Raw genomic sequence first — 20,038 nt, 5'->3', positions numbered from 1 at the left:
CTTACGGAGTTCTTCTCTGCCTCTCCCAGCAGAACTCCACAGTCCAGGCACCCAGGAGCTGTCCTCTAGTCAGCAGCAGCTTCCCCAGTGATTCACCCCTTCCCTGGCCAGATGCCTTCTACAGGTATCTAGCTCAGCTATCCTCAGGTATTCTAGATTGCATTTTCTATTATACAGGATTCTTATTTTTTTTTTTTTATAACTGATGTTTTCTGTTTAATCTTTTGGGAGAACTTGAAGAGTAAAAAGTTGAATTTTCCTTTCTTTGCTTCACCAATTTTTGATACGAGGTTAATGGAAAGAAACCAAGATCCAGACTGGCAAAAGAACCTGTGTGTAACGTAGGGTGAGAGTAATCCCTCAAACAAAGTGCAGCTAGTCAGCTGGGCATCTGAGAGTTCACAGATCCTCAGGTCTGGATCCATTAAGTTACTTAGATATCTACAGTTTTTCTACTGTGTTTGCACAATAGTGCCTCTGTCTATACAGAAATGAAATGTGTTGAATGCTATTTGAAGTCAAAACGCATGATAAGAATGTGCTAAACATAACATTCAGTTCAGCACAAAGCCCTTTGCTTGGTATTTTAGTACATACAGCTTTCACCCTGAAAATGGAAGATCTGTATTCCAGGCTGCTCTTTTTAAGGGAATCCAGACCTGCAATTCCCATGCGAGTTTCCTAACTGATTGGCTGTGGTCTAGCCTTCATGAATGCACTTTACATCTCTTTTTGTAGGACTATATGAAATCAGGAATGTGAGATTTTAAAAACCATTAAGAAAGCAAGCAAGCAAGAGTCATAACAGCACTCACTTCATGCAATGGACTTCTAGTCCATGCTAACTGTATGCATAGTCATGGAATCAGGTGCTAGAAATCAGGATGCCTGCCTTCGCAGTAAATGCCTTCATTACAAGACTATAGTGTCAAGTTCTTCTTGCCTGTTATGTATCAAAGACTCTGTGAATCTAACCTTTTCATTGTAAATGTGAGAGCTGAGAGGATTCAGTTTGGCTTTTTTTGCAAGGTTGCTTTTTCTAACAAGTAATCAAAATTAACAATTCAGAAATTTCTAAAAAGAAACTACATCATTTTAAAGTGCTACAATACATTACAACAATATAGAAAAAAACAGGCACTGCTTCTATAATCCTACTTTGTATTCATTTAGAATATGCTGCTTAATTCTTTTTTTGTTTCCTTTCTCCACTTTGGAGCAAAATGCTTGTAAACTTTTTTGTTATCCCTGTGGGTTAGTTGCACTGAGTGTAACTACTATTTGGCATCGTAAATACTATTTGATATGGAATAAAAAGAAAATACCACTGTTGTGTTTTTTGCTATTGACTTCAGTGGAAATGTTTGTCCTTGTGCGTTATTCTTACAAAGCAATTGTTACACGTTATAAAGTGATTGATAGAATACAAAAATACAAAATATGCTACAGTGAGATGACAACTATTTTCTGAAATATTTTAGTGTTACAAGATTATGTATAAAAGAAAAAGTAGAACCAAATCTTCAGTGACACAGTGCTAAACTGAAAACACACTGCACTGTTTGAATTGACCTTTCATAGACCCCATGAGGTAGAGTTGAGCTGGTCAGTGAGTTGTGCAGCACACCCTACAGTATGGAACTGTAAATCTTTGTTCAGCTGGGGAACAGAGCTTTCCATTACTCTCTGTGTACCAGTTCTCAGATGCAAAGATTCCAGAGGTGGGTTTTAGGTATGTGAATGATTCACTACGTGAAAGCTCACTGCAATCTTTGACACAGTGTATTTGAAATATTTGTCCTTGTTTTGGAACAATTTTCAGGTTCATGTTGGTAAATAAATCTACACATGATTACCTGTGAAGTAATCTGACAGGTATAATGGTATTAGATGGCGTTTTTGAAAGGTCTTGAAGTATAGCGCATATGGAAGACACAGGAACAGGCTTGTCTAATGGTGATAAAAGGGTGGGTAAGTGGCAGAGACTATGCTCAGAGAAAAATATCTTTGCCAAGGAACAAGTAATGGCATTGTTGTTTAAAGTGGTTATATAGGAGCTAAAGTACTTCTAGGCTGTAGATTAAAGCCCTATAAAAAAACCACAGGAGGACTATATCAATCAAGGATATTTTGTCATGTAATCAACCTTAACATCTTTCTTAACCTGGCCTAGGTTTCAATTAAATGCATAGTTTTCATCAAGAGTCCATCTTGTTAAACACAATGGAAACGTGTGTAGAGTTGTTTGTAATTGTACAGGCTTAAAGAATATAATTTAGCCTACTTTAGAAGTCACGGTGATGGCTTTCATCCAGCTAGGTCAGAAAAAGTAAAATAAACTCTCCAGAGTTTTTAACCTGTTACTGCCATCTAGTGTTTGTAAAGTCAACATCAGTTTAGTGAAAAGTTTAAATTCAGTTTCATTGAATAGAATTAAAAACTGTGAGCATGTGAGAGATCTTTTAGAAGAGACTAAGAATGTTTATATAGTTTTTGTTTAGCATGTGAATCACTTCAAGTCCAGGTCAAAACAAATATTTCATGTAATTGTACATACACTTAATGTGGCTAATTAAAATAATTATTAAAAGGTTACCAGGCTTGCTCCTGTTTCTTAAGTTACATGTAGATTATGTGTGCATGCTACTTATCTCTTAAAGAAAGTAAGCATCAATTTAGATAGTACTTCTTTTAATAACAGTTCTCAATAAGCTTAATAGTAATTTCCATATAATTTTATCATTACGTATATATAATGTCACTAACCTCTGTTTGTAATATTAAGTAACACTCTGTAGTAACTTTGAATGAAGCAGAATCTTAGAGTGTTCAGTTGAGCTATCAGGAGATAAAAAAAGTTAATTAATTTAAGAATGGAAACCCAAATGCTTCCGAGTAAGCATCTTATTTAAATGGGATGCACAGAGTAATAGAGACACTATCATCTTAATATCTAGTCACCTTGAGGACTGAGATAAATTGTTTCGAGGAATTACACCTGCTGCCAGGTCTGCCTTATTATTTCTGTGGTTTTACAGCAGGGTGTATGCCTTTATAAAGTTTACCTTTATAAAATGGTAATAATAATACTGACTGCATTGATAGGAAGTAGTGCAAAAGTACCTGAGTAGATAATAAATTGATACTAATAAAACTTTGTGAGATTTTTTGGATATAATGATTAATAGCAATGTAAACAGTATTAATATATTTGACTTTCATATAGATATTTTCTTTCCTCTTGACAGAGCAGTTGGTGCTCTTTCAGACAGCAAGGATTTTGTAGAAGATCTCCTGAAAGGAAAAATTGTGGATTTATCTTTTCAAGGAATTGATCACTTCAAAAATGAAGTTGGATTTGTGAAGTTGGCAGAAAATGATCATACAACTATACTTACGGAAATAGCAGGTACAACTTGTCAATCTAGTTTAAGTGCTTTAAAGACTTTTTGACAATGTAGATGAGAATGGAGCACAAAGATAAGTTGGTGCTGATTTAGTCAACATTAATTTACCTTTAACAACTGCAAAGGCTACATAACGAATTTGCCAGCATAGTTCAAAAGGATATTAATGAATTACAGACAGTACTGTTCTCTGATATCTTTTTATTTAGTATATGTAAAAAACGTAGTGCAGGTTTGTAGATGGATATAAAGACTCCATTCTACCTTGTTTTGGTCCAAGTACTGTCTGCTGTTTCTCAGCTGATATTTATACTCCTTTCAATTTGTATATTCATACTTACTGACTTTAAGAACTGTATCTTTGATGCGTCTTACCAGACTTGCAAAGTTACATAGTTCTCTCCTTTGTGTTCATGCTCAGTAGAGCACTGAGAGATAGTGACATTCTTTCCTCTTCCATGGTCTGGGGAGTCTTTGAGTTTTGTGTTTACTGTGTGTTATACATATCACTCTTAAATCTCAGTGAATTAACTGTAACTTACCACTCCCACATGTATAAGTGCATAGATACACACATGTATATATGTATAGGTATATATATGTACTTTATACATACACTTCCATTTTTGTATAAACTAAAATCTGGACTTTCTCTGGACCCCTGGAGGATAAGGGGAATTCAGGAGAAGGACATGACTCATCTGCCAGAGTAATGGAGTTGGATTCCATGCTGGTTTAGCCTGAAATTTTTTTTTGGAGCAGTTATGGAACTAGTCTGTGGCTTGTTCAATGTTCATTGCCTTCCTTTAGCAATTAGGAAGTTACTGAAAGATGTGGCAGGTACATGCTACTCACTATGCATGTGCACCCACATGTTCACTTCAAGAGCAAAACTCTCAGTTCTGTAGTAACAGTGGAGCTAAGGCCACTGCCTTTGCCAGTCAGATAAAGTGCATCCAAAGATACAGTTCAAGTCAGTAGGAATATATAAATTAAAAGGAGTATAAATATCAGCTGAGAAACAGCAGTCAGTACCTAGACCAAAACAAGGTAGAGTGGAGTTTTTTATCTGTCTATGGGTCTATACTTAAACTATGTTGTTTACAGTTATTAAATAAAAATTCTCAGAGAACAGTACTGTCTGTAATTCACTGGTGTCCTTTAAAACTATCCCAGCAATTCCAAGTATTCCTTGGAAAGACTCTTTAAAAGAGTTTTTCAGTATTGATGAATTATCTTTTGTGCTCTGAGGAATGTGAGGTCACACCATTTTTTAATAGTGCAATAACCCATATAAGACATTTTGCAGAGTAGCAAAGACTGCTGCTGTCACGCTACCTCTTTGCAGTCCAGTGCAGAGAAAAAATGGAAAAAGTCTTTATTTATACAGTGCTTTCTCTAGCAATTCATTAGTTTAATTTCTGAAGTGCATCTACAAAATGTTGAGTATTTTTTAACTTACATTTTAAAGAAAGGTTGAATAGAAGACTGAGCTTTTCAGCTTACCAAATTGCTTATGCTGTTATTGGGCAATGCTTTATTATCTTAAGCAGCGCTGGATAGAGAAGTATTTCTTATATTCAGTATGGTAGAAATTGAACAGTTCTTACGGTTCCAGGGAGGTTTCAGTTGTCAAATAATTCCACAATTATTTCAAAGATTGAATCTACCAAGTATTTCTTTAGTCCTTTGGACGCTATGCTTCCTCATCCTTTGAGTTTGTCTTTATATTTCTTCTAAAGATGACAGAATATTGTATGTGTGCTGTTTTATAAACAGTGAGATAATTCATAAACTGTATTCCCTTTCAATACCTCTTGTGAAAGGAGATGAATGGTTTCTGTTAGTGACAGTAACTTTTGATTTTGAGAAGTTTATAGTTAAGAACTCCAAAATAATTGAAGTTGCTAGACATGGAGAGCCAAATATCTTTTAACTACAGGAAATAAAGGAGTTTGTTATGAGTGATTTTCTACACATCTTAGACTAGTGAACCAGATTTTGATCAGAATTAGCCAAGTAAAGATGAGATCAGATTTCGACCTTTGTTTTTCAGTTTGACAGTCCTTCCTAGTAGACAAACTCATAGTACAGTCAAATTTAGCAAGCAAGCAAACCTCTGTTTTCTTTGTGAAGCATAACTACTGATACTCACTGGTGAGCATTCTTTGCTTATATTAGAACTACAGCTGTATATTATTATTTTCACTTAACACTGCTGTTTAGTAAAAATGTTTCTTATTTCAGTGCTTACTTTTGCCAACCCAATGGATCATTTCTTGGCCTTAGGCCTATCGTTCAGTCTCTAGACTTGTACAATGATGTTTGTTTCGTCTGGATTTAGTTCTGAAACAGGGTAGGGAGCTGAACGTTACCAGAAGAAAATCGTAAAATGACTGAAAGTATTTAATGGGTATGACTTCAGGATATGCTATCTTAACATTTCTTAGTGACTGTCATAACTGTAACTTCTGAATTGCTGCTGATTTCAGAGCATCTTTTTATGCCTTCTTGGAAGTGCTAATATTATTTCATAACAGGTAACCTATAATTCATGAAAGCAAATTCAGTTTTTGTACTGATGCTTCTGCCAGAAAAAAAGACTTTAGGTCTGTAATTATGTAACACTGGAGATTATACAAGTGTGTTTCAAAAGTTAGCTTAGTTACATATTAAGTTAGTGGAAAGGCCAGGTATGAGTAGGAAGAAAACGAATACACTAAATAGTTTCTACATATGTCTTCATTAGATTAAATTGCAAAGAATTGAATATAAGTAACCTGATAAAAATAGATTATTTCTTATTACACAGATGTCCTTCAGGGCAGTGCAATTTGGAATATGAAATAATATTAAACAAAAGAATCCATGTGAACTCTTCAGAACTGATGAGGGAAACAAGAGAGTCATTAGGATTCCCACCCCTTTCCCCAAGCGTATCAGGTATCATGTATAATTCCTTTAACTCAAGACTACACTTACAGAGTTAATTGCAACACAGTTTAGTTCGCGTGCAGTTTTTACAACACATTAGCAGACAGTCCTCTCAGGGCCAAACCTCCTACTCAAGGTGTTGCATTTTGGGTACTTTCTGGGCTGTACTTGACACAATAAATATACCTTCTAATGTAAAGAATCGTATTAGCAGAAATGTGCCATTGAGCTTATTTTCTGTAATACGTTTCATATATTAATTCAAAACAGGCTGTATGTCAAAATTATGCCTAGTATTCCTGCTCTGTGGATAGTATCGTGATTACACAATTTTAGAGAGACAGCTGCAAGAGAAGACATTGGAAACTCTTTTCTGCTGGACTGCTATTGTCAGGATCTGTGTGAAGATTGCTATTAGCTCTTCATATATACTGCTGTGAGGTTATATATGTTTGACAGAAATTAATTGTCAAGTTTATTCTGGCTCCTAGTACAGCTTGCCTGCGATATAACTTGTGTCCCTAGAAAACTGCAATTTTAAAACTGAAGCTGGCAGAAAGGAAAAAAATTTACAGTATTGCCTGCAGGATGTTAATCATTCTGTTCTTGTCCATGGAACAGTAGAGAGAGATCACTTCTGTAGCTGGTTTGATTTTTTGCAAGACCTAAGTTTAGTTTATTACAGAATTACTGTTTTGCTACTTCAAGATTATGTTTGGTTTCTGCTATGCTCTAAGGTGAATTTTAACTTCATGTGTTATTTTGTGTTCTACATGAATGTTAAAGGAGAAATATTGATAACACAAGCAATAGAAAATACATGAAGTTAAATCAGCTTCTTGTAAGAGCCCATTTAGTTCCATAAATTATATGGAAATTTGTTTGATACCAATAATGTCTGAATGTGGTACAGCGTTATAATGGTAAGTGCATGTCTGCTAATATCAAGGTAAACGTAGGTTTGCCAGAGACAAAAGTTCAGGAAGAGCAGTGCTAGGATGGATCTGTTAGTTATGATTTGCTAGTTGTTTCCCAACAATCCATTAAAAGACATGAGCATCATATAATTATCTACCAGGAATAGTGCTAAACTGTTATGACAGAAGTTTGAGGAGTATTTTAATCACTCTTTGTCCAAGTCTTTTTAGAAATCCTGAGCTAAAAGCGACGTATACACTTACAGTGATTTTTAAAAAACTCTTCATTTCTTGTGCTTTGCTACACTACAGAATATTTGAAGTACTAAGTGAATTTGGAAAAGTTAATGAATTCTTTGGCTTCAATTTTCATTTTGATAATTATATTGTAAATGCTATTTGAAGATGATAAAAGTGAATAAGTGAATCCTGTTTTTTACCCGCAGGATTTGCAGATTTTGGTTTTATGGATGAATGATTCACATTATGGTCTGACCATGAGGGGGAGCTTGTATTTCATGAACAAAAAAATTACTCTTCTGTTTATGCAGATAACTATTTCATTTGCTTTTGGTCCTTTGTTTTTAAGAAATGTTGATTTGTTGGGTTAAATATTTTCATACAGTTAGGACTGCACTAGATAGACATGTAGTACACCTAACTAGTCATTTCCTTTAACTTTAGTTTTATATAAATGACATTTAGTCTAATCTCATTAAATTGATTTTTCCAACAGTCCGTACTAGAGAGAGAGAAATGGAAAGGGAGTCATACTGCCCGTCGTCTTCTCTAGGTACATGACAGCTTTACTCAAGCATAAGCTGGCATTACCACCATACCAAAGCAGTCTGGCTCCTTTTGTTGTGCGGGGGATTTGTGCAGCCACATGGTAAATTCAACTGTGGTTAAATTAATGTTTTTACCTTTGCCAGCTAATTTTTAACCTATTCAGTTTGCCAGTGCAGTTTACTGTATAGCTACATGACTGTCGGCACAAAAGACAGGAGCAGTGGCAGGCATGGGGCTGGAGAGGAACAGTCTGTTTTGGCAAGGATGGTGGTTTATGAGCTTTTTTAAAGATTATGAAACCACACATTTAGCATCTATTTTAGGGTGAGTTACATTGCCCTGACTTCAGAGAGCCTAGGGAAATAGTTTAATTCAGTTAATTTAGTTCACTTTAGTTCCAGATGGCTGAAGCTAAGATAAATTAATTTTGCGTCTTGTCAGTTATTCTTAAGTCATTTCACATGATGGAAAAACTGAGAACTGAAAACTGTTGTAATTTTCCATTAAAACAACTGATTTGTACAAAGTGAACAAAAAGCTGCTAGTCCAAATCCATAACAGTTGCATTGAAAATGTGCTGCTGTGACATGTTGGATTTTCTTCTAGTCCATGTGCCATTAGTTATAGTTCCTACTAATGTGTGTAGCAGAACTTTACTGGGCTGTGTAGAAACTTGGCTCATCCACAGCAAGAAGAGAAGCATGCTCTAAACTTGAACATGGCAATGTTCTGCTGTCTCAAGAATATAATTATCTATGTCAGCAAATATATATATGCTATATTGTGTGATGAATATAACCAGCAGAAAAAAACCCCAACAATTCTTTTCTTGATTTCATTACAAGAGCCGAGATACCTGCCTGCTGACAGTACTTACATGAAGGACTGATTCCAATAGACCTGAACATTGTTTACGCCTTTTGATATGACGAAGTTTTCTGCATGCAACCTTATTCTAATTCAGCTTTGCGCTACACGACAGTTTTCTTTGTTTTAGGCCCCTTGACTAGACAAATGCTGACAACAAGGGCAAACATTTTAGTGAAAATGAACAGTCACTATTACGGCCTAATATAACACCAGTTAGTTTTATGAGTTTGTGCTTCCAACAGGTAACAGTTATTAAATACGGTTTGCGCTGAAGCTTAGCATTTTATTAGTTGCATGGGAATATTAAATGCTGTGCTATTGCCAAATCTCCTAGCTCACCTTTTTTGCGTGTCACATGACAAGTAGAAGAGGCTAAAGTAGATATGCAAGAGCAACAGGCTGGGACAGAGGCCTGGCTTTGGAGCACTGTATTACAGTGCCTCTCCTGCCCTTTGACTCTACTACTCTTCATGCAGGGTCTTAAAATTTTGATCAGGTGTGTGGAAGGAGTCAGAAAGAATCTTTTCAATTTGCTAAGAAAAATGTGATTTGGCTGTATAATGCCATTTTCAGTAAGGTACAGAGAGGGCAGATACAAGGGAAGAATAAGGGTTTAATAGAAAGGAAGTTGAAGTAGCAGGAATAAATAGAGGATCTGTTTGTAAGGCAAGGAGAAAGTAAATCTTATGGGAGGATTTTGGCATTTACAGACCAGGTAGTCTCTAATTTGCTGTTGTGTAGTCAGATGGGACTGGAAGCAAAGTTTTAAATTGTTGCAAGGAATTTATTCAATTAGTAGGGAGATGGAAACATCTTCAGTTTGTCATAGTATTTTATCTTTGCACCTTGATGTTTATTGTGGTTTTTATTCTCACCGTAGTTGTATATGTGAAATATATAAAACAAACTAACCACGTGCATGCCTGGCTCTGAATTTAATTAATCTGCCATTTAATTTCTCCTTGATTGTTTATTATGAGATGTTTTTGTTAACATCCCTCTGTACAGAACACATACGATGATCTGGTTAAAGGCCACTGAGCACTGCTGTATTATCTAATGAAACTGGATGTGCTGTTCACTATGTTAATTGCCTTCGTTCCTCTAAAACACCCATTAGTGATCTCCACATTAGTTCCTTAATGCTAAAAATGTAAAGTATGGTTCTCTGAAAGCAAGGACAGCAAATGCTTTTGGATTTTCATTTACCACCTTCTTCATATTGTGCTGCCAAACACTGAATAACAATAACTCTGATAAATACCTCATTAAAATGAAGCAGTAAGATATGTTTTTTGTGGTTTAATAGAAGGTACTCTCACCCTCTTCTTTTTGTGATTGTGACAAACTTTTAGGAAGTATTGGAATGGATTAAAGCCAGTAAAAGAACCGAGTTTCGTCAAGAGGTCCTACCTAAGTTTCTATTTCAGTCTAGTACTTTGAGCCTTCACATTATCATTATTTGTCTTGTAAGGCTTACCTTACGTATTGGCATCTGTGCACAAAGTGGGGATTGCTTGGTCCAGCTGCTGCTTGGATCCTGCTTTATGAGTGAGCACATCTTTCTTCTATATACGTGTATGGCAATGGAGAGAAACAGAACAACCTGTGCATGCACTGCTGATACGTGTTTGAAATAACCATACAGCTCACTGATATATGATAGTAGTATGGTACAGTAACAACTCACTGTAGAAAAGCCTAAGTAATATATAACCAAGTAGCAGTAGAAGAACCATTGGGAAATTGGCTTGACTCTGGTTTACCTTTTGGCACAGTGTGAAGCTGACTATTTGCAGAGAAATGCTAGTACTGACGGGGAGAAAAAATAGCCTCTTTTCACATGGAGAGGTGAGAAGCAAGGCCTTTCCTTTTCTTATATCGTGGAGATAAAAATCACCAGCACATGAGGTAGTGACTGACCCAGGTTTAGCCACTGTTTTTTTTCATCAGAGATTGGGAATTGCTGAGGTGTTCAGGAGTCAGTAGTTTTTGTCAGGCAGCAACCAGGGACACTCCTCAGGCTGATACTAGCCTTCGTAATGGTCTTAACAGTAGGATGGTAGAGAGTTTGGTGCTTGATGCAGCCTTTGATTATATATTCCAAGCATAACATGATATCTAAAATAATTTTTTTTAATACGTGGTGCTCACCTCTGGTGACATATAGTTGAGGTAATGATAAATATTAGCATCTGAAATAGATGACTTTGAGTTCTTCATTGGTTTGGAAATTAGGTCTTGTAAGGCTTTGCAAGGGCATTATCCTCAGTGCTATTAGGAAAGGAAAGATGACCAGAAGATCTTCTTTGTAAACCTCAAACTTCTGCTAACTGATAGCCAACAGAATACTCTTAAAAAACAACTAAGAACTTAAAAATTTTAACATGGCTGAACATGATAGTTACAATTGTAAGTTATCTATGCTTAGCTTTTCTTCAGCTCCAAGTGTGAAGTAAAAGAATTTTTCAATAAAGAATATTGTTTCTAAATTCTAAACCTTTTAATTGAGGGAACATGGTTCAGAGACAAGCAGAAATTAATAGACTGGAAGAAAATGTACATACATAGCAGTTTTCCATACTTAGTGAAATCTTGGGAGAGAAGATGGCCATTTGTATTATGGAATATGGTTCAGTGTGCAATTTTTCTATGAATCATTCTGTATTGATCTAGCTGTTGAAATTTTGAGCCTTTCCAGCATATAGTGGTTCTGAGTAACTTTCATATATCGCATTTCAAGTCTAATTATGGGGAAACAGTTGTCTAATGGATTCTGCCGCATCCAATGTAAGAGGCAGATGACATTCAGTAATTTTGACATTATAAAAATAAGGTACAAAACGGTATTGCAGAGTACTTCAAATTGCAGGAAAGATGGTCTGAAAGCTGTCCAAAAATTTGTTCCAGGAAGTCATTGAGCTTGTAAAAATAGCCTTAACTTTTCTAGGGTATACTTTGAACCTGCAAACATTGGTCAGCCTGAGACTAATAAGGGAAAACACAGATCTCGTTTGATTTTTCAGTCTAGCTAGTAATGTTGATGTCTGGGGGAAAGATGGCAGATCCTCATTTGTTAAGACCCATGGGCATTGTCTGTCTATGATTCTTGTCACTGGCCTCTAATTTCTTTCAGTTCAGGCAATCTCCATTATAAACTTTAACCTTCGTGTATTTGCTCAGTCTTCAAATCCACTTTCATGCTGTCCCATAAGCCTGGAACTTTCTCTTGCCCACAGCATCCATGCTTCCTTCCCCGTTTCTTTTAAAACCCTTCTTGTGGCCACTTCTTCAAAGAGCTGCATGGATATTAATAGCATTACATTATCTTTTAACCTTCCTGTGCTCTCAGGAAAACATTTCCCATTGTTTCTTTTTTTTCCCCTCCATCTACTCAGATTTCTTTCTGTTTTCATTATTTTTGAAGAAGGAAACATTGTGCTAATTATGTTTGTAAGTCACCTTAACCAGTAAAATGTCACACTTCCCTAAGTGTCAAATACTGCAAAACTGGGGCTATCTGTAGTACCAGCAAGCCTGGCCAATCTCTTGAGCCTGTGATGTTTAGTAAGTCTGTGCCGTGACAAAGCTGTGTGAGAAGTCTGATCACTATGAGAACATGTGTGGACACACACACGTACATCTATTAAATTTAAAAATGCAATCTCTCTCTGAAGTTATGCTTTCTTTCCTGTGACCCAGTTTTTCATTATGTTTTTTCTTGATTATAATTGCCAGGTATGAAAAAAAGGTGAATTTAGAAAGATAAATAGAAGCAGATATTGAACGAAGCTATTTAGCACAAAATGAAGACACGCAGGCCATGTGGTTGCTGTTCAGCAGCGTAAAGTGTAGGTGTCCTACTGTCCCACTGTAACACGTATTTATAGTGCCATACAATCAGCCTACCCTGTTGAAAACACAGGGTTTAAAATCCTGTGATCAGATGCACATTGGCAAACCACTGGTCTGACACTAAGCTCTTACTGGAGTTAGGGGGACACCCTTAGAGGTGCAGATCTTCACCAGCACAGATCTTAATTGCAGAGAGGGAGATAAGACACTGCTTGGCGTAAGATGTGATGGCAGAAAGAATTTGAGCTTTTAGGGGAGAAAAAAGACTGAGTCAGAATATCACAGGGTAGCATAAACCTGGTTTTGATAAGACTAATCCTTTGCTGGAACATCAAAGTCAATGAGTCCCCAAATGATGCAGTTCAGAGAACCAAACACAGGAACCAGAAAATGGCTTTGTTACAGATAATTTCAGTTTTAAATAAATGTAACATTTTATTAGCTTCCTAACATCAGAAAATAAGTGGGCTGTTGGATGCATGGAAATACATGCACACCATAACTAAATGATTTAATTTGAACTTCCATATCTCAGTTTGAAGAAGCAGCAAACATTTATTTGTAGTCTTCTGTTTTGATGTGTTAATCTGTTGTTCAGCAGCATTTGTGTGCATAGCTGTACAATAGCTTAGTGGGGATTCAGTGTAAATTTAGAAATGTTTCCCGCAGACACAATTTAAAATAATACAAGTAGGTAAGCTGTACTTGTGTATAAATACATAGCTATAGATATATAGTAGGTCTATAGATCTAGATACATAGCTATATAGATTTAGATACATAGATCTATAGATCTGTATAGCAGTTATGCTTGTATAGTGTATACATGTATACATACATGGGGTGAGGGAGAGAGAGAGAATGGGCACAAACTGAAACACAGTAGGCTCCCTCTGAACATCAAGAAACACGTTTTTACTGTGAGAGTGACCGAGCACTGGCACAGGTTGCCCAGGGAGGTTGTGGAGTCTCCATCCTTGGAGATACGCAAAACCCATCCAGACACAGTCCTGGGCAAGCGGCTCTAGGTGGCCCTGCTTGAGCAGAGAGGTTGGACCAGCTGACCTCTGGAGGTCCTTTCCCACCTCAACCATTGTGGTAGCCTATTTTCAGCATCTGCCATAGTAATATGACCCCTATTACCATTGTGTAAATGCTTCACAAGTTTTAATCTGATTGTCCTTTCAGCATCCCGTGACTTAGAATAAAAGGTTGGGCTAATTCTTTTTTGTAAAATGCATCAGCATCTTCTAAGTGGGAAGTGAAGGTTGAAAGAGAATTTTCAAGTGGGCCTGTTTAAGAGATGGCATTTGGGTCTTTGATTTCCTTGGCTTCTTTCAAAATCCCAACTTTCGCATAGGCTGTGGAGCCTAAGGTTATAAATCATACGCAGCAGAGAAAGAGAAGTGAATTTGATCTCCAGGTCCCAAGTGAATACTCAGAGCTTCTTCTAGAACTTTTCTGTTGCAAAGTAATGCATAAACTTGTAAAATCTCTTCTTAAGTGTGCTTTCAGAGTAGCTCACTTAAATAGTTACTATAGAAAAAAAACAACAGTAAGAGTAAGGACCCTGGAATGACATGTTACAGGAGCGTGAACTGGCAGACTTATGCTAGCCAGCTTTATATGCCTATATTCCTCTTCCTTGGGCCTTCCCTATTTTTTTTCAGCCAGCTGTGGTGTTTGCTTCCCAGTGTAATGCATTTTCTTCCAGGTGGGAGAATAAAGCACTGGACCTTTCTGTTACAGTTGAACTATCAAGCCAAAAAATAATACACTTAAATGCAAATACATCATTATGGTAAGGGTTGATTAAATTAATGTGATAGGATTGATTCCCCCCCCCCCCCATTTTGATTTTAGTTCAAGGATAGTATGAGTCAGCTAGACCTACAGCTAGTGAAAAATTGGAAGTTGTATTTGCAAAACAAAAAAAAAGTTTTTGCAGTTTTTCTGTTTTTCAGTAATAGAAATATTCTACTTACTGGTATTATTTTTGCCACAGGTTTTATCAATTTTATCTAAACTTTTTTTCAAAATTGTAACAGAAATTTTTCATGTAAAGTATTTCAGCTGAAAGAAATATGGAACATAATTCAAAAGTTATACTGAAATTTATTTCTGAGAAATAAAGCATTACATTGGGCAGATGAGTTGGGAAATAGTAAACTAGGTCAGTGTTGCTTTGGCCTGGACTGTAGACAGATAAAAGTGTACATGAAAAATAGGAAATTAGCTTGGAAGGCAACAGTGAAGCTTAAAAACACAAACAAAAATCATCAGCATACCTGGTATGTTCTCTAATTCTGCCATGTAAATCCAGTGCCAGAACTTAGAGCTTTCAATTTCAGGTTTCCTTTGGTCTGAGCGAGAGACTACCCAAATACAGATAATAGAACTCACCACAAAACAGTGTTTTTGAAGAGAGACAATTCTGTTACATACTCAGAGTTTTCCTGAAGTTTCCAAAACTTCCAGTGAGAGTAACTCCTGAACAGTTCTCCTGTCAAGTTCCTATTTTGATAGCAAAAGCAGACAGTATGGACAGCTTTCTAATTGCCATTATTTTAGTAAAGCCGAATTTGTGACCCATATTAACTGCAAATATAAGACTATTTTCACATGAAAAAATATATACCTTTGAAGGTAACTAGAAATCTCTCTGCCTTTTAGTACTCATCGTCTTGTTTCTTCCATGTGGAGCGGCTGTGACTCATATTACAGTTGAAATCACATTTTTAAGCATTCTGTCATGTAATATCTTTGTACCTCTACATTTTCCTCCCCCCTCAGAGACTATGAAGAAGATATTTCAAGAAAAGGGCATCTTGGCAGGAGAAGAAAGAGCTTTTAAACCACATCTGACCTTCATGAAGTTGTCAAAATCAACACAGCTACGTAAGCAGGTGAGCTCACATTTCACATAGCTCAGCAGCAATCTAGAAAGTTTAATTTGGAGACGAACGATGGAGTTGCTTATGCTATAGCATCATACTTTCTACTTTGTAACCAGCTGAAGAGGTAAGACTTTAAAATACTGATTTTTTTTAGAAAAAATAATTAGTACATCTACCATATAAACAGTAGTCCTGTACTGTACTTTAAGTTACCACTCTTGATATTCTCAGTACAGTAATATCATGGTCTATTTTCTTTAGTGAAACTAGGCAAGACCAAAGGATGAAACTACTTGTTCAAAATTACAGAATTATGATTAGGGTGTAGATTATATGCATGCAGTTTGTTTGGATGGTTTTGTTTTGTTACTGTATAGGAGAAAATAAGCAAATAAACAGTGGCATTTATATTTGGATTATGCATAATAGGCAGACTGTCAGTTCCCTCTATTGAATATGCTTTGGTGAATTTCAGAGTAGTGGTGAAACACATCTTCTATATTCTGTCTTGCCGGCAGTTATTTCTTGCCTATTTATTAGCTTTTTTGACAAAATACACAAATACATAAAAGTAGGTTATAACTATGATGATAAATATATAGAAGCAATACTAGTGTATCTAGTTTTTTATTTCATACTAATTTAACAGTAATATTGCATTATTTAACATAAGGTATATCTCCATAAATTTTTTTTGCTGATGTTGTATAGAATGTTTTACGTGATCCTTTAACATTGCCCAGGAAAATAATTTTTCAAAAAAATTACATTTTTAAATAAGAATTAAAGTACATAATATAAATATTTTAAGTTGATTTTTTTCCTTAATAGTAAGCATTAAAGAAAAATACTTTAAAATTTTATTAGAAGTAACTCTAAAAATGCTGAAGGTGCACATTTTAATTAAGTAGTATTGTGAAATCAGTTGGAAGAAGGCAGTGAGATTTGAGATACATCAAGAAACTTCAAGGGCACACATACTCGCTCTGAAACAGAAATAAGGACTTGTCCACAGGTTATAGGTGGTATATTATAGCTATTAAATTTGTAAGCTCACATAAGCCTTTGCTTGTATTAACAGTTGTTTTTTATAACACTCATTTTAAAAATCCACAGCTCTTCTAGAATATCAGCTGTTCAGTAATTTAACTCTTTGGTTAAAACATCTGAGACAATCAGGGTGGGTTTTCTGCCATTCTGTTTTTTTGTTGTTTTTTAGCTGGTTGTTTGTTTTGTTTACATTTATCTACCTTGCATGAACTATTAGCCAGGATGCATACTTTCTGTGTTCTGATATTCATTGCTGCTGACAGAACCAGGTCAATGTCATTCCAAATCATCTTCCTTAGTCCTCCATAATGCTGGATAATGCATATGGTATTCTAAAGATACGCTGTATAGAAAGATAGTATGTATTAAAAATCTGTAAATTTTTCTCTGTCAATCCACTGTCAGGCATAAGCATCGGTCTTTACTATCATTTTTTGTTTCACTGTGTCCATGCATTTACTGAAAACAATAAATAGAAACATGAAACATAAAAGGAATAACTATTTTGTAGTACATTTTAATATAATGTCTAACTGCATTTTCAGATCATACAACAGTATGAAAAACAAGAAAGGGAGGGTGGATGAAGATTACATGAGAAAGCATATAAAAGAGCAAATTGAACTAAAGTAGTTGAGTATAGTTCACAGCTATAGCTTTATAACTATATTAATTTTTTTTTTAAATGTGAGTTTCCTTATTTGAAGCAATACTCTGTTAAGTCACTCTCCTCATAATGACATCTGAATTCCACCAGAGTTATCTTTTGGGGAAAAAAAAATAAATCTGTTTTTCAAACCTTAATATAGTTACAGGCATTTTTGAAATGCATATATTCTGAAAAGATTTTAACTTTCCCAAATTGCTGCTAATATTTACAAAGCAAAGAGTCTGAGAATTCAAAATTAATAAAAATCTCAAGAAATCAGCTTTCCACTTCGAAGGCACAGCATTAAGCTAAAAATGGTAAATGCAAAAAAAATTGGAAACAGACATTAATAAAGGATAAAAATGTGAGATAAAGTGGGTTAGAAAAGAGCTACCTGGGTTACTGTACCCTCTTCAGCTTCTCAGGTTAAAGAACTTATTTACCTACTCAGAATTGGGAGCAACTCATTCTTCATGCTTAGTTGGACAATTCTGAGATCAAACGTGCCACTGAAAACTTCCTCAAAATAAGGAGGTACAGTGTGCCTCTAGGTGTCCTTGTGGAAGGAGATAAAGGGATATAATTTACTTGCACTTGTTTAGCTATTTCCACAATTGTTTGAATGATAAGAAACTTGGGTTAGCATCATTGTCTTCTGTACAAAGAACCTAATGAAACACCATGAAAGAAGCAACTGGAGTTTTGCACTTGAAGATAATATTTATATTCCTGCTTCCCTCACTAGCCTGCTACGTTGCCACAGGTCAGTCACAACCCCTCTTTTTCATTCGTCCAGACTGCTGTTTATTTCAGGGCATGTTGTGAGGCACACTTGATAAATGCTGTATGACATTTGGAGATCCTTTGATACCTAGTCCTGCCAGAACTGCAAGTACTGTGAAATGGATTTCATAAGTAGAAGATGACTGACAGCTAAATTGCTCTGATGGCATCTGCTTAATTAGTAACAAGTATATCCTTAGCCTAGACAGTGGTTGATAAGAAAAAATGCCCAAAATATAATTTATGAATATTTAATATATGATATTCTTCTGTACAGTATATCTTTAGAATGCTATATGTATAATTAGTAAAAGAGAATATATTAGTGAGAAAAATCCGTTTTTACAACACTTGCAAGTGCTGTACAGGGCCTGATTCGCTGTTACCATTCAATTTCAATGGTAACATTGTCAAGATGCTAGATATTTTGCAGACAGTATTATTATGATTGCACTGGCAATAGCAGTAACTGCATGATTCAGTAATTCATTCTTGTATTTTTTAATGTAAATTATGTTAACCTTTTGCCACTATCCTAGTTTCATATAGAGATAACAAGGTACTTATTTTGTAAGAATAATAATTCCTTCATCATAAAGGAGGAAATTCCACACTGAATCAAGCCCAAAGCAGTGTCTCCAAATTCAAATCTTTTTGATGTGCACCCACATTCATCTTTTTGCTATCTTCAGCTAGACATACCAGATAGGATGTTTAATACTGATAATTATGAAGGTAATTAATTTTTTCTCATGTAAATTTTCTCTCAATTTATGTGACGTTAATATTTTTGGCTTCTTGAAATCAAATATAGCTGAAGAGAGATGTAGCATATCTGCTGATGTCTTTTATTAGCCATACTGCAAGCAGCTACAGAAAGTTTTGGCAGTCAGACAATAAGCTATCTAATGTCTTCTGTCTTATTTAGATAAGGAATCTGAGGCACTTACCTCGTTGCAGGAAAGGTTATTACTTCTGTAGTACTTATATATCATGTCTCCTGCTTCATTAATGGGTTAATGGATTTTTGTTGCATATGCATACATCAAATACTGTGTTCAGTAAAGATCCTCCGCATGACAAGAGAAGTGAAAGGGAATCCTCCCCTTCTGGTATTATTCCTTTAATGTTAAGTTTTACTCAATACTCAAAAATAGAATATAAAATGTGCATTTCTGTCTTACTTCCCTAGTATAGTTTTCAGTTTCCTAAATTTGTAGTTTTGCTTTTATTTATACCCATATGGCATAGATACATAGTCGTACCATATAGGACCTTATGAGAAGAGAGTGATTCTCAGTAAAACCAAAGCACTTGTCCTGCTTATCAGTCCCCACCGACTCTGACCTCCAGCATTCTTTTTATAACTCCTGGGATCTCTGGCATTTTGGACAGAAATGCTGGTATAAGAAAAGCTGCAGAGCTCATTAAATCCCTCTGTATTTCCTCTATCAGCCTCTATGTCAGTGGTTTGTATTGTGACAACTGTTACTTACTGATATGGGAGTCTGAGGCACATACTTATTTGGAATCTTTGATGCCAATCCTAAAATGGCGGAAAGGATCACTTTGGCACAATACAAAACAATAAACACGTTGCTTTCTCAGTCTTATGAGACCAGCAGAAATGTTTTGTGATTTTTTTTTTTTTTTAGTATTTTTTTTAATTTGAAAATCTAACAACAGGGGCAGAGATGCACAAACTGAGTGACCCAACAGCTGGAAGAGGTTCTTAAATTCTTTTCTTTCTGTCTTCCTGCTTTCATATCATACACCATATTGCAGAGATATATAACTACAGTACTTGTTTTAAACAAGAAGAAGAAAGGACGTAACTATAGACAGTTTGTTACAAGCTAAATGTAGTGTGAGCTGTTAGTCATAGTG

At 35.6% G+C, this 20,038-nt stretch overlaps 1 protein-coding gene across 1 annotated transcript in view; it reads left to right on the top strand.

The window, feature by feature from the left end:
• AKAP7 (A-kinase anchoring protein 7) overlaps positions 1-20,038 on the top strand; it is an 89,188-nt gene that overhangs the window by 11,693 nt on the left and 57,457 nt on the right. The window contains exons 5-6 of the mRNA XM_050894516.1: positions 3,249-3,409; positions 15,566-15,678. Of these exons, the coding sequence (XP_050750473.1) occupies positions 3,249-3,409; positions 15,566-15,678 (274 nt within the window). The remainder of the gene's footprint in view (positions 1-3,248; positions 3,410-15,565; positions 15,679-20,038) is intronic.

This window comes from Gymnogyps californianus, chromosome 3 (genome assembly GCF_018139145.2).
Source record: "Gymnogyps californianus isolate 813 chromosome 3, ASM1813914v2, whole genome shotgun sequence".
Taxonomy (NCBI): Eukaryota; Metazoa; Chordata; class Aves; order Accipitriformes; family Cathartidae; genus Gymnogyps; species Gymnogyps californianus.
Note: the sequence above shows the minus strand (reverse complement) of the source record. Positions and strands in the feature narration are given on the sequence as shown.